The sequence below is a fragment of the Neophocaena asiaeorientalis genome, unplaced genomic scaffold, assembly GCF_003031525.2.
Source record: "Neophocaena asiaeorientalis asiaeorientalis breed wild unplaced genomic scaffold, Neophocaena_asiaeorientalis_V1.1 scaffold72, whole genome shotgun sequence".
NCBI classification, from domain to species: domain Eukaryota; kingdom Metazoa; phylum Chordata; class Mammalia; order Artiodactyla; family Phocoenidae; genus Neophocaena; species Neophocaena asiaeorientalis.
The window spans coordinates 4805344-4818447 of NW_020185336.1; the positions used below are offsets into that span (position 1 = coordinate 4805344).

At 33.6% G+C, this 13104-nt stretch overlaps 1 protein-coding gene across 3 annotated transcripts in view; it reads right to left on the minus strand.

Moving 5' to 3' along the window:
- The window catches only part of SLC4A10 (solute carrier family 4 member 10), a 216334-nt gene that overhangs the window by 38341 nt on the left and 164889 nt on the right, over positions 1 to 13104 (minus strand). For all 3 annotated transcript variants that reach the window (XM_024735940.1, XM_024735939.1, XM_024735941.1), the window contains one exon: positions 3868 to 3973. In XM_024735940.1, coding sequence (XP_024591708.1) covers positions 3868 to 3973 — 106 coding nt within the window. The remainder of the gene's footprint in view (positions 1 to 3867; positions 3974 to 13104) is intronic.

Genomic DNA, 13104 nt, shown 5'->3' on the forward strand with positions numbered 1-13104 from the left:
CTTAGGAACATAGATACCATTTAAAGGATCATTTAACTGTCTTATAATCTATAATACATTGCCAATAGCTTGCCTAGTTACTTTAATTCAAAGCAAATTTGAAAAGCGTATTTATTTTTTCTTCCTTTTAGGGGGACAGTATGCTATTTAAAAAGGAAAAATTGTGAACTACTAAATTCTACATTTATTTTCTGGTTTATACTAACTGTACCTTTAACACACACACACACACACACACACGCGCACACACACACACACACACACACATAAAACAAGTACTGAGATTTGGAAGAGAAAACTAAATCCAAATCCTGTTCTCTTATTTTGAGTCTCACATATGGTTTCACTTACAAAAATGAAAAACTGCTTGTTGACAAACTCATTTCTACTAATTATTCTTCAACACGTTCTAAGTTTCAGCAGTGTTATAAGTTGGTAAAAATTAAGTTTGATAAAATAAGAAATTAAAGTTGGCATTAGTGTCCTGCCCCTTACTTACATATAAGCTAAATATGTAATTCTGGCACTAAAACGATTCTTAACCAATTGCTAGTTAATTGCTTGTGAATATTTTAAACCTCGCCTAGGAATTCCTTTATAATGACAGATTTTGAGATACTGCTAAAAATATATATAAACATAGAAACCTAAGTGTTCTAGCTTGCTATAAAACACTTGAATTAGGCATTATTCACAATAGCCAAGATATGGAAATAACCTAGATGTCTGTCAATGGATGAATGGATTAAGAAAATGTAGTATAAATATATAACGGAATATCATTCCCTTAAAAAGGAAGGAAATCCTGCCATTGCAACAACATGGATGAATCTGGAGGACATTATGCTGACTGATATAAGCCAGACACAGAAAGACAAACACTATATGATTTAACTTACATGTGGAATCTAAAAATGTCAAACTCAGAAGCAGAGAGTAGAATGATGGTTACTAATGGCTGGGGACAGGGGAAACATGGGGAAATATTGGCCGAAGGGTACAAAGTTTCAGTTATACAGGATAAATTATGAAGATCTAATGTATAACATGGTGACTATGGTTAATAATATTGCATTAAATAATTGAAATTTGCTGAGAGAGTAGATCTTAATTGTTTTCACCAAAAAAAAAAAAAAAAAAGGTAACTATTTGAGGTGATGGATATGTTAATTAGCTTGATTGCGGTAATCATTCACGTCATATACATATACCGAAACATCATATTGTATACCTTAAATATACACAATTTTTATTTGTCAATTATACCTCAATAAAGCTGGAAAACAAAATAAACCAAAACAAGACATTTACATTAAATAGTAAATTTGTGATTTGAGACTTTTTCAAAACGATCATTAAATATTTATTGAACACTTATTATGCATACAGCTGTTTGGGAGAATCAAAGAAAGCTAAAGTTCTTTGCCCTTGCTGAGTTAGCAAGGTATAAATGACAATTAATGAGATATGTAACAATTCAATTAAAAATCATCACGTGAATAATATACAAAGTAGATATCACATGACTATTTTTATAGCACAGTGCTTTATTAATACAATGTTTTTGATGATACTAATGGTTATGCTGAGGAAAGAAATCCCAGAATAACAATTAAGACAAAACAATTTTATGGCCCTCATTGACTTAAAAACTGTAAGATTTTTTCATTACGTAGCATTCCCTTTGGTGATAAATGCTATTTCTGGTCAAGATTAGCAATTACCTATTGCAAAAACTGCTTTTAACTAATGAAAAATAATATGAAAATTTCTGCCAGAATGTTAACTCCCAGTACAGAACTTCAAGAAAAAAACCACAGTGCTAGATTTGCTTTGATTGCAAAATATTTTTCACTGTACTCTGCTTGACCCTAAAACTTCTAATATTTAAAATTAACTCATGGCTAGCTAGATCAACTGTGCTATGAGTCTCTTTGAAAGTTATGATTCAGGGTTGGCTACTACATGGAATGAATATTATTATTTAATATTAAATTATTCAAGACTATAAAACACAGAGTAAATTATCATGTTAAATAATTTAGAGATGAGATTATTGGGTTACTGTATTGTAGGGGACACCAAGATGAGGGACAAAAGCAAGGGACTCAAGACATAATATCTTTATAGTTTTCAAAAGGGAAATATAAATGGAAGATGCACTGCTGAACAGACCAACCACAATCCCATGTCTAAATTCTGAATAACTGTAGCATTCTTTCTTGTTCAGCTCATCATTTCTTTTACTGATCAATTTAAATGGCTCTCTGAAAGGAAACAGTTTGGTAATGTTATTTTTTCTAAGAAAAAATAGGACAGAATAAATGTTAACCATAACAGAAGAAAACAACAGAAGTAAGTGAAGGCTTATTTTAGAGCAAATGACTAGCATAAGAGGAAAAGTAGTAAAATATAGGTCAAGATAGAATTTTAAACAGAAGGTAAGTAATTTGATTTTGATTCTGAAAGAAAATATTTAATGAGGAAAATTGATAAAATAGGCAATAGGTCAAGTGCTCTTACAAGAATCATGTTTAGAGTTTTATAACATTTGTACAACAAAAAAGATTTCTATGTGTCACTAACTGGCTCACTTACTAAATGATATGTTTTTCATAAAATGAACTAGAATTTATATAGTTTTATGCCCATGGTTATAATGGGATTTGAGCTTATATGGGTAGATAAAGTGGCAGAAGCTTTGGATTGTAATGTTTGTAACTGGGAAGAATAGAGAAGAAACTAGAATGACTCAGATTTTAATACTTATTAAAACCAGAACACTTTCGATTTTTCCAATTATGAGATTTGATTGACCAGAAGTAAAGGATGCAAATGTAGATGGAAAAGGAGGTGCACAAATATTGCAAGAGATTAAGAAGAACTGAGAAATTCAGCATGAGGGGGGAAAAAAGATACCACAAAAAAAGAGGAAAGCCAAAAATATTTTTAAAGGTATAAGATTTAACTTTGATAGGTGAAAAATATGTTGCCATTCTATTTCTTGAATGGAGGATAAAGAGAAAATGGAAGTAAGAAAATCTTCCTGAGGGAGGTGCCAGAATTTTATTAAGAAAAGTGACTTTTGTTTTCCCCAAAAGTTCAATATTTACACTAAAATATTAACAAACATCCCCTCCCCCTTAACATACTCTGAACAGCTGGAGCAGTATTACAGAGTAAAGTAAAAGCATTCTGGGTTCTTTACACAGAAGGCTGACTTAGTTCTGCCATACGGTTTCATTTAGGTCAACACTACTCTTATTTAATGTGCTTTCAGTTAATCTAGTAACATTATGCCATATATGTGTGCTTTCAGAGTAACTCAGGCCTAATAACTACTGGAAAAAACTTAATAATGAAAGAAAACCCCAGTAAACTTATGCATACTTGAAATGAATGAAATCAAAACCATCACTTTTATAATAGTATTTGTTTAAAACACTTAACCTAGTGGCAATAATTCATTCAAAAAATCAATAAAAGCCCTTATAGTAATAAGATTCAAGGTATGACCTATTTTTCTTTTTTAAAAATTAATTAATTAATTAATGGCTGTGTTGGGTCTTTGTTGCTGCATGCGGGCTTTCTCTAGTTGCGGCAAGCGGGTTGTGGTGTGCGGGCTTTTCATTGCAGTGGCTTCTCTTGTTGCAGAGCATGGACTCTATGCGCACGGGCTCAGTAATCGTGGCTTGTGAGCTCTAGAGCGCAGGCTCAGTAGTTGTAGCACATGGGCTTAGTTGCTCCGCGGCATGTGGGATCTTCCCGGACCAGGGCTCAAACCCATGTCCCCTGCATTGGCAGGTGGATTCTTAACCACTGTGCCACCAGGGAAGTCCATGACTTATTTTTCAATGTTTCACTTACCGACACAGTTAGGTTCTCCCATATTATGTCAGAGGCAGAAATATTGGACTCCCTCCATTCCTTCAATGTATCATTGCTAGGATTATGTGGTTCCACACAGTTACACCTGCAAAGGCAAAACAGTGTCTTTTGTGAAGTATCTTTTTGTCACCATACTTAAAACAAATGTGTGATGGGTCCTTCTTCCCCAGTCACGGCCTTCCTCCATCTGAGAGATAAGTAGGTAGCTCATCCTAAACTCCAAAACACACTATTTTCAGACAGAAGGATAGATATATTGCTAGGACATTAGATCACTTCTAATGTTTCCTGGAATGAGAGGTCATTCCTTCTCTGTCCCCACCAGAGGAAATTTTTTAAAGTGTAGGTTAGAACACGGGGTTTTTGAGGCCTTTTAAACCAAGATGCTTTCTAGACCTTACAACAACCATTTGCCTCTAAATTATATGTCAAGTGGGAAAAAATTATAAACATCCAAATGTATTATTATAATTTACTTATTTTTATTAATACTGTATAACTATATCAATTAAAATTGGAGTTTATAATTCATATTTTAGAGATCATTTAGAATTTTGCAATGTAATTTAAAATTAAAGCTAGGTTGAAGCAAGAACCCTAGGTATCTCAGGATATACTTTCTTTGTGATGAGTGATAGTTCTATTAAAAATCAACAAATCAGTATGCAAAAGATTTTTGAGTAGCTACTACATATAAAGTAACATGATGAACGCTGGGTGGGGTAAGAGCAGAGAGAATAGGAAAAAGCTGGGCAAAGTGGTACTGTTATGTAATAAAAAACAGCTTTTGATCTCATGTTCTTTATAACTTTGTAAGTAAATGAGAAGACAAAAGCAAAGATTATCAACAAGTTAATTGTCTTAGATGTTAACTTCAATTTACAAATTGTTTCAAAAATTCATTCATAAGTCTATTATTTGCCCTTCAGAGAGCATTTTCTTATAGAAGCATTTTAGAAAAATAGTGGTTGGGCTCCCAGATTAAGCCACATATATACTACATAACTTTAATATTAGTTGGATTGCTGTTTTAGTGATATTAATTGAACTGTAGAACCCAACTGCCATTATTTCTATAGGAAAATATATTACAGTCTCTACTTGATAAATTCCTCTGCCTAAGCAACAGTCTCTCTTCTTTTATTTTTTTATTTATTTATTTTTGCGGTATGCGGGCCTCTCACTGTTGTGGCCTCTCCCATTGCGGAGCACAGGCTCCGGACACGCAGGCTCAGTGGCCATGGCTCATGGGCCTAGCCACTCTGCAGCATGTGGGATCTTCCCGGACCATGGCACGAACCCGTGTCCCCTGCATCGGCAAGCAGACTCTCAACCACTGCGCCACCAGGGAAGCCCTCTCTTCTGTCTTTTACATCAGAAATTTTAGTCTGTTCTTTTTTTTTACCACCACTCATTCATTATTCAAAGTGTACTGAGTGTCTATTATTACAAGAAACTCTCCTTGACTTGGGCAATACAGACAGGTATGTTCCTGCTCTCACTAAGAGATGTTAGAGTATTCCCCACCTGGGCTCACATGGGGCTGGGCCTCTAAAAAAACAGAGGATTCCAATGAGAAAGTTGTTGATGAGGATTTTAAGGGAATGAGACATGGAAGTATTAGCTACTATGAGCAGCTACAGTGACCACCATGGTATCAGAGGGAGGAAACACAGCAAAAGGGAAACAGTCCCCTGAGATGCAGTAATAGTCATTCATTAATGCAATTTATTCAAATCTATAGGTTCTCAAGTCCCAGATTAGTTGTACATAATCCCAGAACACAGGATTATGTGTCAGAAAGGCCTTTGTCCTTTACTGGCTGTGTGGCCAGGGGCAAATTATTTAAGCACTCTAAATCTTGGTTTCCTCATAAATAAAATGCAGACTGAAATGCTTACCTTGTAGAGCTATTATGAAGAATAAGTAACATGATATATATTAAGTGCCTGGTATACATTTATGCAGTTTTGAAATTGTAGCTGCCATCATCATCATGGTTCTCATCATTATTTTCTGGTTCATTTTTCAGTTTTTCATATGATATAATAAAACTGTTAACTTTCAATTAATGTAATACAAAAAAAACACTAGGCTTTTCTCTAACATGCTGATACTCTTTATTTTGCTTCCAGTGCTTTAAAAAGAATTAAATTCTGACGAGCATTAAAACAGTTTTGCTACTATCACTAAGAATCTATCAAAAGAAAGAAAATTCCTGTTTAATTCTGACTCTAGGTCATTAGATCACTAGGCAAACATGGTAAAGATAATATATGAAGAGAGAGAGAATAATTTCATTTAAAAATATCTTAAATTATTAAAAAATAACACTAAAACCATTAAATCACTGAATATTTTCTAAAATTAAAAATCAGGTTTGGCTTCTAGCTTAAGAAAGAGGACTGAACACACATGTTTATTTTCTCATTACCTAGAATTCATTAAGCAAAGAAATAATATAAAAAGAAACATGAGGAGAAATATCAACAAAAGAGAGATGTAAACAAATGGAATATGAAAAGCATATGAAAGCAGGATGTTTGTAAAAGCAGAACAGAAGAGTAATACTAACAATAATAGTACTTTTATGTTTAATCCTTAAAATAGGTAGTATTAATCACATGAAAATATCAAAGCACGAGTGATGTGGCCAAGGTTACACAGCTAGAAACATCAGAGCCAGAATTTAAACCTAGGCAGTCTGCTCCTAATGACTAACTTAAAAAAATAGAAATATTTACATAGAAACATAAATATATATACATATTTATATATACATATAAAATTTATATATTTATATAGGATATATATATATCCTTCCAACTGCAGTAAAGGAAGGACCTGGCCTGCCAAGTAGAATCCCAAAAAGGGTCTGAACTAAGAGAAGATGTTGGGATGAAGGAAAGAGTGTTTTCCAACCTAAGAAAGCAGTGAAAGAACTCTCAGAAAGACAAATGTATGGTAGAGCCCAAGAGAAGCACGGAAGAAGTGAAATCACAAGATGGCTGAATGGAAAGTCCCAGTGCTCCTTCCCCCATAGAAACTTCAATTTAACAACAATATATGGACCAAAATACTGTGACGAGAATTCCAGAATCCAGTTAAGATGTTGCAGTACCTGAGTGCAAAGCTGTGAACAGCCACATTCAAATGGGTAAGAGCAATTTCACTTTAACTGCATCAGCCCCTCCTCTAAGCTGGCACAGCTCAGCAGTGGTAGAGAATACCCTGGCTTACACTTTTTACACTGGGGGTGAAGAGAAAATAGAGGCTGCATCTGACATTCCAGCTCTTCAGAGGGCTACTGAGGGACTGGTATCTGTCTTGTCATAAAATGTCATAAAATGGCAACTGTCTCACCTAACCTGGGATGCTGATGGGGACTCATCATATGGTAGATATCTGGAGGCCTCTGAGAACAAGAGATAGCAGAGAATCTTGCTACTGTAAGTTCTATGGTTTTACAGTAGCAAGATTCTCTGCTATCCCTTGTTCTCAGAGGGAGCAAAAGATTATGAGCCCCTGGAAAAAGAAACCAGCAATACTAACTGAGAAATTGCACACAAGAGGCTCAGAGAATTTGCATCCCCTTCCCTCCAAGAAAGGGTTAGAGAGGCCCCTAGAATCTCTAGTCAAGCTGATTAATAAGAGTCTTCTGCACAAAGAGCAAGTTCCTAAAGGCTATGAAAGGTGGCTGTTATTTCAAATGTGCCAATCCTAAAACAAAGTTATGGGACACATGAAGAAACAGGGCAACATGGTCCATACAAAGGAATAAAATAAATCAGAAACTTATCTTAAAGCAATAGAGGTATATAAATTACCTGACAGAATTTAAATAACCATTATAATGATACTCTATGAGATCAAGAAAATGATGCATAAACAAAATGAAAATATCAACAAAAAGATAGAAAATATTTACAAAGAACAAAATAGAAATTTTGGAGCTAAAGAATACAATAATTGAACTAAAAAATTCAGTAGAGGAGTTCAACATCAGACTCAATTAAGCAGAAGAAAGAATCAGTGAACTTGAGGACATGTCACTTGAAATTATTCAGTCAGAAGAACAAAATGAAAAAAGAATGAAAAAGAGTGAAGAAAGCCTGAGGAACACATGGGATATCATAAGCAAATCAATATATGCATCATGGGAGCCCCAGAAGAAGAAGAAAGAAAATAAGGGACAGAAAGCTTATTTAAAGAAATAGTGCCCCAAAACTTCCCAAAAATGGGGAAGGAAATGACATCCATATTTAAGAAACCCAATGAATTCCAACCATTGTGAATCCAAAGAAATCACACTAAGACATATTATAATCAAACTGTTAAAAGTCAAATACAGAGAAAATTTCAACAGCAGCAAGAGAAAAGCTAATCACCATGTGCAAGAGAAGTTCCATAATACTACCAGTGGATTTTTCAGCCTGAACTCTACAGACCAGAAGGCAGTGGTATGACATATTCAAAGTGCTAAAAGGGAAAACTTCCAACCAAGAATACTATATCTGGTAAAAAATGGGGGAGTTCAAAAATGAAGGAGAAATAAAACCTTCCCAGGTTTCAAAAATAAAGCTGAAGGAGTTCATCACCACTATATCTGCCTTATAAGAAATGCTAAAGGGAATCCTTCAAGTTCAAACAAAAGGACGCTGAACAGCAACACAAAAACATATGAAAGTATAAAGCTTGCTAATAAAGGTAAGTATATAGACAAATACAAAATACTGTAATGGTGGTACATAAATCACTTTTAATTCTGGTATAGAAGTTGAAGGACAAAAGTATTTTTAGACACTATTACTATAAAAATATGTTAATGGATACACAATATGAAAGGATGTAATTTTTTATATCAATAACATAAAAAGTGTAACAAGGGGGGAGTAAAAGTGAAGAGTATTTGTATGCAATTGAAGTTAAGTTTTATCAGCTTAAAATAGATTGTTGTAAATATAAGATGTTTTATGTAAGCCCCATGGTAACCAAAAAGAAAATACCTTTTTGTGTAGAACATCCACAAAAGAAAATAAGAAAGGAATCAAAACATATCACTACTAAAAAAAAAAAAATCAACAAAACACAAAGGAAGTAAAAAAGAGAGGAAAGGGGGCAGGTGACAAAAATGTTACGGGACAGAAAACAACTAATAAAATGGCAATAGTAAGTTCTTCTCTATAAATAAGTACTTAAATGTAAGTGGATTTTACTCCCCAATCAAAAGACATAGAATGACTAAACGGATAAAAAAAAGATCTAACTATATGCTGTCTAGAAGAGACTTTTGATTTAGGAACACACATAGAGTGAAAGTTAAAGTATAGAAAACAATATTATATGCAAATGGTAACCAAAAGAGAGCAGGTGTCAGGGTGGGCCATAATCATATCAGACAAATAGACTTTAAGTCAAAAACTGTCAAAAGAGACAAGGAAGGACATTATATAAGGCTAAAAGAGTCAATTAACCAGGAAGATATAACAATTAAAAAGATATATGCACCTAACAGCAGAGTACCCAAATATATGAAGGAAACATTGACAGAAGTGAAGAGAAAGATAGATAGTAACACAATTATATTAGGATATTTCAATACCTCACTTTAAATAATGGATAGATCCAAATAGAATATGAATAAGGAAACAGAGGACTTGAACAACACTATAGACCAAATGAACCTAATAGCATATACAGAACATTTCACCCACCAGCAGCAGAATACACAGAGTTCTCGAACACACACAAAACATTCTCCACAAGAGATCACATGTTAGGTCACAAAACTAGTCTTAACAGATGTAAGAAGACTGAAATCATACTAAGTATACTTTCCAACCACAGTGCAATGAAACTAGAAATCAATAACAGAAGGAAAACTAAAAAATTCACAAATGCATGGAAATTAAGCAACATATCCTTGAACAACCAATGGACCAAAGAAGATATCAAAAGAGAAATTAGAAAATATCTTAAGACAAATGAAAACAAAAACAACATACTAAAACTTATAGGATGCAGCAAAAGCAGTACTAAGAGGGAAGTTTATAGCAATAACTGCCTATATTAAAAAGATGAAAATTCTCAAATAAACAACCTAACTTTAAAGCAGAAAGAACTAGAAGAAGAAAAACAAAGCCCAAAGTTAGCAGAAGGAAGGAAATAATAATCATCAGAGCATATATAAGTGAAATAGAGACTAGAAAAACAACAGTAGAGATCAATGAAACTGAGTCGGTTTTTTAAAAAACCCAACAAATTGACAAACTTTTAGCTAGACTAAGAAAAAAAATAAAGACTCAAAATTATAAATGAAAGAGGAGATGTTACAACTAATGTCACAGAGATTAAAAGGATTATAAGAGATTACTATGAGCAATTCCAAGCCAACAAGTTGGATAGCCTGGAAGAAATGGATAAATTCCTAGAAACATGTAATTTATCAAGAATGAATCATGAAGAAATAGAAATTCTGAACAGACCTATAGCTAGTAAGGAGTTTGAATCAGTAATCAAAAACTTCCCAACAAAGAAAAGCCCATGACCAGATGGTTTCACTGGCGAATTCTACCACACATTTAAAGAACTGATGCCAATCCTTCTAAAACTCTTCCAAAAAACTGAAGAGGAGGGAACACTTCCAAACTCATTTTATGAAGCCAGAATTACCCTGATACCAAAACCAGAAAAAGACATCAAAAGAAAACTATAAAACAATATTCTTAATGAATATAGATTCAAAAATCCTCAACAAAATAATAACAAACTAAATTCAACAATACATTAAAAGGATCATACATCATAACCAAGTAGGATTTATCCGTGGAACACAAGAATGGTTCAACAAACAAATATCAATCATTGTGATACACCACATTAATGGAACAAAGGATACAATCACATGATCAACTCAATAGATGCACAAAAAGCATTTGACAAATTCAACACCCTTTCATGATAAAAACACTCATCACACTAGGAATAGAAGGGAATTATCTCAACATAGTAAAAGTCATATATGACAAGCCCACAGCTAACATCAGAATCACTGGGGAAAAACCAGAAGTTTTTCCTCTAAGATAAAGAACAAGACAAGGATTCTCACTCCTGCCATTTCAATTCAAAATAGTACTGGAAGCCCTACTAGAGAAATTAGGTAAGAAAAAAAAGCATCCAAATTGGAAAGGAAGAAGTAAAATTATCTCTGCTTACAGATAACATAATCTAATACAAAGAAAACTCTAAAAATTCCATATATAAAAAAATTGTTAGAAGTAATAAATGAATTCAACAAAGTTGCAGGATAAAAATCAACGTTAAAGGGGCTTCCCTGGTGGCACAGTGGTTGAGAGTCTGCCTGCTAATGCAGGGGACACGGGTTCATGCCCCAGTCCAGGAAGATCCCACGTGCCACGGAGTGGCTGGGCCCGTGAGCCATGGCTGCTGCGCCTGTGTGTCCGGAGCCTGTGCTCTGCAATGGGAGAGGCCACAACAGTGAGAGGCCTGCGTACCGCAAAAAAAAAAAAAAAAAAAAAATCACAAAAAAAAAAAAAAAAAAAAAAAAAAAAAATCAACATTAAAAAACTCAGTTGAGTTTCTATAAACAACAATGTGCAATCTAAAAAGGAAATTAAGGAAACAACCTGATTTACAATAGCATCAATAAGAATAAAATACTTAGAAATAAACTTAACCAAAGATGTGAAAGATTTTTACACTTAAAACTATAAAACATTGCTGAAAGAAATTAGAGGACACAAATAAATGGAAAGATATAAATGTGTTCATGAATTGGAAGACTTAATATTGTTAAAAACACCCATATTACCTGAAGTGATCTACAAATTCAGTGCAATCGCTACCAAAATCCCAATGACATTTTTTATAGAAATAGAAAGAATAATCCTAAAATTCATATGGAACCATGAAGGATCCTGAATAGTCAAAACAATCTTGAGAAAAAAAGAATGAAGTTGGAAGCCTCACACTTCCTAATTTCAAAATATATTACAAAGCTAGAGTAATAAAAACAGTATGGTACTAGAACAAAGACAGATATATAGACCAATAGAACAGAATAGAGAGCCCAGAAATAAACTCTCACCTATGCAGTCAAAAGACCTTCAAAAAGAATGGCAAAGCTGCACAATGGGGAAATGCTGAAGTCTCTTCAACAAATCATGCTGGGAAAATCAGATATCCACAAGCAAAAGAATAAAATTGAACCCTTATCTGACACTATACACAGAAATCAATTCAAAATAAATAAAAGACTTAAACATTAGACCTAAATCTATAAAATTTCTAGAAGAAAATGGGGAAAGCTTTATTACATTGGTCTTAGCAATGATTTCTTGGATATGACACCAAAACACAGGTAATAAATGCAAAAATAGACAGTGGGACTACATTAAACTAAAAAGCTTCTACATAGCCAAGGAAACAATAAGCAGAGTGAAAAGGCAACCTGTGGAATGGGAGGAAATACATGCAAACTGTATCTGATAAGGCATTAATATCCAAAATATATAAAGAATTGCTACAACTCAATAGCAATAAAACAAATCACTCAATTTAAAAATGGACAAAGAAAAATAAAAAATATAAATAAATAAAAATAAAAATGGACAAATGACCTAAATAGATATTTCCCCGAAGAAGATCTACAAATGGTCAATAAGTATATGAAAAGATTTTTGACATCACTAATCATCAGGGAAATGCAAATTGAAACTACAATGAAGTATCATCTCACACCTGTTAGGCTGACCAATACGAATGAAACAAAACAAAACAACAGAAAATAAGAAGCATTGGTGAGAATGTGGAGAAACTGGAACCCTTGTGCATGGTTGTTAGAAATGTAAAATGGTGCAGCCACTATGGAAAACACTCTATAGGTTCCACCAAAAAATAAAAATAGAGCTACTACATGATCCAGCAATCCCATTTCTGGATCCAAAGAGAACTAGATCTTGAAGAGATATTACATTCCCACGTTCATTTCAGTATTGTTCGCAATGAGCCAAGAAGTGGAAACAATCTAAATGTCCATCAACAGATGAATGGATTTTTAAAAGTATAATATATACATACAATGGAATATTATTCAGCCATTTAAAAAAAAGAAGGAAATTCTGTCATAAGCTACAACATGGACGAACATTAAGGATATTGTGCAAAGTGAAATAGAAGGACAAATACTGCATGATT